Source organism: Pseudophryne corroboree, chromosome 11 (genome assembly GCF_028390025.1).
Source record: "Pseudophryne corroboree isolate aPseCor3 chromosome 11, aPseCor3.hap2, whole genome shotgun sequence".
Taxonomy (NCBI): Eukaryota; Metazoa; Chordata; class Amphibia; order Anura; family Myobatrachidae; genus Pseudophryne; species Pseudophryne corroboree.
In genome coordinates, this window is record NC_086454.1 from 354,523,844 (window position 1) to 354,527,701 (window position 3,858).

Below are 3,858 nucleotides of genomic sequence, written 5' to 3' on the forward strand. Positions count from 1 at the left end.
CCCCTTTATCAGAAAGGTATTACTCCTTCTACCTGGCAATGCCCTGTGTAGAGAAGCAGCAGCCGGTGCTGTGCCCAGTGCTGTGCCCAGCATTCCCCTTATTATGTGACTGCTGTCAGTGTGCAATGTAATGATGCTGGCAGTACAGTATATGTATACAGGTAGGTACTGAGGATGTCCATGTGCCCCCAGCCCTTCTCACCAGCTTGGACGCTCGGTACAGGCCCAGCCCTAAGATGCGATGCTCCATTCCTGTACCCTGGCCCGGCCTCGGGATGTGGTGCTCCATGCTGCCCCTGCACATCTCCGGACGCTGATCCGGCGCTTCTGTGTTTCCAGGAGACGGGTGCCTGCTGCTGGTCAGCAGTCTCTCGGAGGCAGGAGCGGCACGCTGGCGGGCATGTAGGAGGTAAGTCTCAGGAGGCGCTGGCGGTGACTGGCTAGGGAGACGGGCAGTGCACCGAGGAATGAGCGGTTTCCTGAAGGACGCGCTGTGATTATTGGCCGAGGCGCACACAGGACTCTGAATCACAGTGCACATGGTTTTTCCCATTTGCTAACAATTTTGCTGCTGTGATCAGGTCTGAATTAGGCCCAATGTACCATACATATATTAATCTATAGATTGTAAGACCCCCCACATACATTAACGACGGACTGATGCTATTTCCGGTCTGTTATTGCAGTCTAGTTTTATTACTGTTTGTTCCTATTGTGAAGAGCAACATAATATGGTCCTGCTGTATAATTAACTGATAATAATCATAATTATAATTTATTAATCTGTGTAAAAATCAGTCTGCAGGGCTTATTAGGTTCAATAACACCTTCCAATATTTAATATGATGTGTGCGGAAGTTTTTCCTTAGTATTTATTATCACCTGACTACCAGGGAAAAGGAAGTACAATAATGACCCCAAAAAGTCTTATCCTAGAGCACCAAGGGTGTCAGGGATTTTTGTTACATAACACCTGGTTATATTATAGGGACAGCAGGCAGTGACACTGGGCCTACAGCAGCTGATGTCACAATGCTGCTGATGTCACAAAGCTTTGTGATGTCACTGGCTGGTGGCTAAGAGGCTCACGAACCTCATTTCCATTAGTGTATCTTCACCTATTCTAGTGTGAAGCTGCATTTCTTTGCCCTTGGCAAAATTGTTTGTATTGTTTCGACAATATGAGTCTAAATAAAAGAAAGCGACCAAATAACAACGGGTCTGCTACAAAGGAGCAAGCTCCTAGCAAGAGGAAGAAGGAGGAGGATGGATGCGAGGAGAAAGGCGATGTTTTCAAAACCGTAACATCAGGAGACATTCAGGTGCGCGAGGAGAACCGGTCATCTGAGAAAGCATCAAAGACTCCTCAAAATAAGAGAAAAAGAGAGTCATCAGATGAGTCTCCAACTATGAGGAAGGTGAGAAAGACCAGCAGCGGCAAAACTGAGGACATGCTTAAGAGAGTGGCCACTAAAAGATCCTCAGACAGGACAGAGGACAGTGGACCGTGTAAGAAAAAGAAAGAGGAGGAACATCATGACAGTCCAGGCGAGGGACCCAGCGTGCCCATCATACCCCAGGCATCTGGACGGAGGGGCATAAAGAGAACTCGTATAAGTGAGGAAACTGGCGACAAAAAGAAGAGATCAGCAGATGCAAGTGGGATATCCGTAGCCAGTACCCCAGAGACATCAGCTGCGTCTCACCATCTGGCCAGTTTGACCTTCCACAGAATGCTTGGAGAAGGCGCCTTCGGGAAGGTGGTCCTAGCGTCCCATTCCATCAGCAAACAGCGTCTGGCCGTGAAAGTCATAGAAAAGAAGACAGTAGTGAACAGCATTAAGAAATACTTTATGTGTGTAGAGAAAGAGGTGATGAAAATAACTGGGGAGAGTGCACTCTTTCCGCACACATATGCTGCCTTCCACACACCGGGCCATGTATTCTTTGTAATGGAGTACCTGAGTGGTGGAGACCTCTGCCAATTAATACAGAGCAGAGGCCCATTTGATGTTCCTACCATCAGATTTTTTGCAGCAGAAATACTCTGTGGGCTGCAGTTCCTGCACACAAGAGGCATTGTCCACAGGGACATTAAGACAGAAAATATACTTCTGGATGCAGCTGGCCATGTGAAAATCGCAGATTTTGGCCTCTCTGTAATGAATGTCCATGGCGATAAGAAAATATCAGGACAAGCTGGGACTCCGTATTACATGGCTCCAGAGATTATCTGTAATGTCCCATATAACATCATGGTAGACCTCTTTTCATTCGGGGTAGTATTATTTGAAATGGCTACTGGAATATACCCCTTTTGTGCTGGCAATGATGCCACCAAGATTGCGCTGTCTATCATGCATGATGCTCCATGCTATCCGAGCAATCTCCATCCAGAGATTAGGGACCTCCTTGAAAGACTCTTATGCAAAGACCCAGAGGAGAGACTGAATCGCTGTAGTAACATCTCATGTCATCCATTCTTCAAGTCCATAAACTGGGAGAAACTAGAGGCCGGTAAGATAACTCCCCCATTTACAATGTATCCTACTCCAGTGACAATGGCTGAAGCTATACCGATGGATAACCTGCTCTCACCTACAGAATCTGCAATATCTGCAGAGGATGAGAGCCTGTTAACAGGATTCTCCTTTACCAGTGACATGTGGACAACAATGAACTGCGTAAGACGAACCAGCAGCCGCTGCATCATCCTCTAGGCAGTAGCATCACCAGCTGCCTCCTCCTCCCGGCACAAGCACCACCAGCTGCCTCCTCCTCCTGGCAGAAGCACCACCAGCTGCCTCCTCCTCCCGGCAGCAGCACCACCAGCTGCCGCCTGCTCCCGGTAGAAGCACCACCTGCTGCCTCCTCATCTTGGCAGTAGCAATACCAGCTGCCTTTTGCTCCCGGTAGAAGCACCACCTGCTGCCTAAATGCATATAGGCCAGGTGAGGGACTTGCAGAATATTGGGGTCCCTTGACGTGGGCTGCAAGCTTAAATATTTTGATCAAAACATGATAAAACCCCCTCTAATTTATTTGCTACATGCACACAGATTTCTCAGTATATTATTGTTAGAGCTGACAGCAAATGTCTTTCTGTTTTATATAAATATATGGAATTAATACTGCCACGCAGCTGGTACCGTGTACAATATGGGGAACACCAAGTGCGGGCATATTTCTTTTGATTTGAAAATATTTTGCCTATGTTTTGATCAAAATATGACAAAATCCCCAATGTTTTATTTGCTACATATACACAGGTTTACAGTATATTATTGTTAGAGCTGACATCAAATGTTTTCCTACCTCCTCCTAATGCCAGTAACACCACACACAGCACAGCAGCCTGGCACACACATGCACATATACACACACACACACACAGCGGCCTGACACACACATATATGCACAGTGACCTGGCACCCACACACACACAGCGGCCTGACACACACACACATATACGTACAGTTTCCTGGCACCCACACACACACAGCAGCCTGACACACACACAGCAGCCTGACACACACATACACACAGCGGCTGTCACACACACACACACACACACACACACACACACACACACACACAGCGGCCTGACACACACATATATATGCCAGAGATGAGATGGGAGAAGGAAGGGAGAATTAGGCCAGAGAGACAGGGGGGGGAAATAGGGTGAACAGAGACAAGAGGAGAAGGAAAAGGGGAAGCAATTAAGCTAGAGAGACACGAGGGGTGATTATTACAGAGAGAGATGGGGGGGCAGATTAGGCCAGAGAGAGATGGAAGGGGGGGTTAGACCAGAGAAGGAGGGGAGGAGTTACGCCAAAGAAAGATGGAAGGAGGAGG

At 47.7% G+C, this 3,858-nt stretch overlaps 1 protein-coding gene across 1 annotated transcript; it reads left to right on the plus strand.

Annotated features, from left to right (window-relative positions):
* Positions 1-1,181: 1,181 nt before the first annotated feature.
* On the plus strand, positions 1,182-2,720 carry LOC134968803 (protein kinase C delta type-like). Its single transcript, XM_063944290.1, has one exon. It carries the CDS (start codon positions 1,182-1,184, stop codon positions 2,718-2,720), a length of 1,539 nt encoding a protein of 512 aa, XP_063800360.1.
* The last annotated feature ends 1,138 nt before the right edge of the window (positions 2,721-3,858 follow it).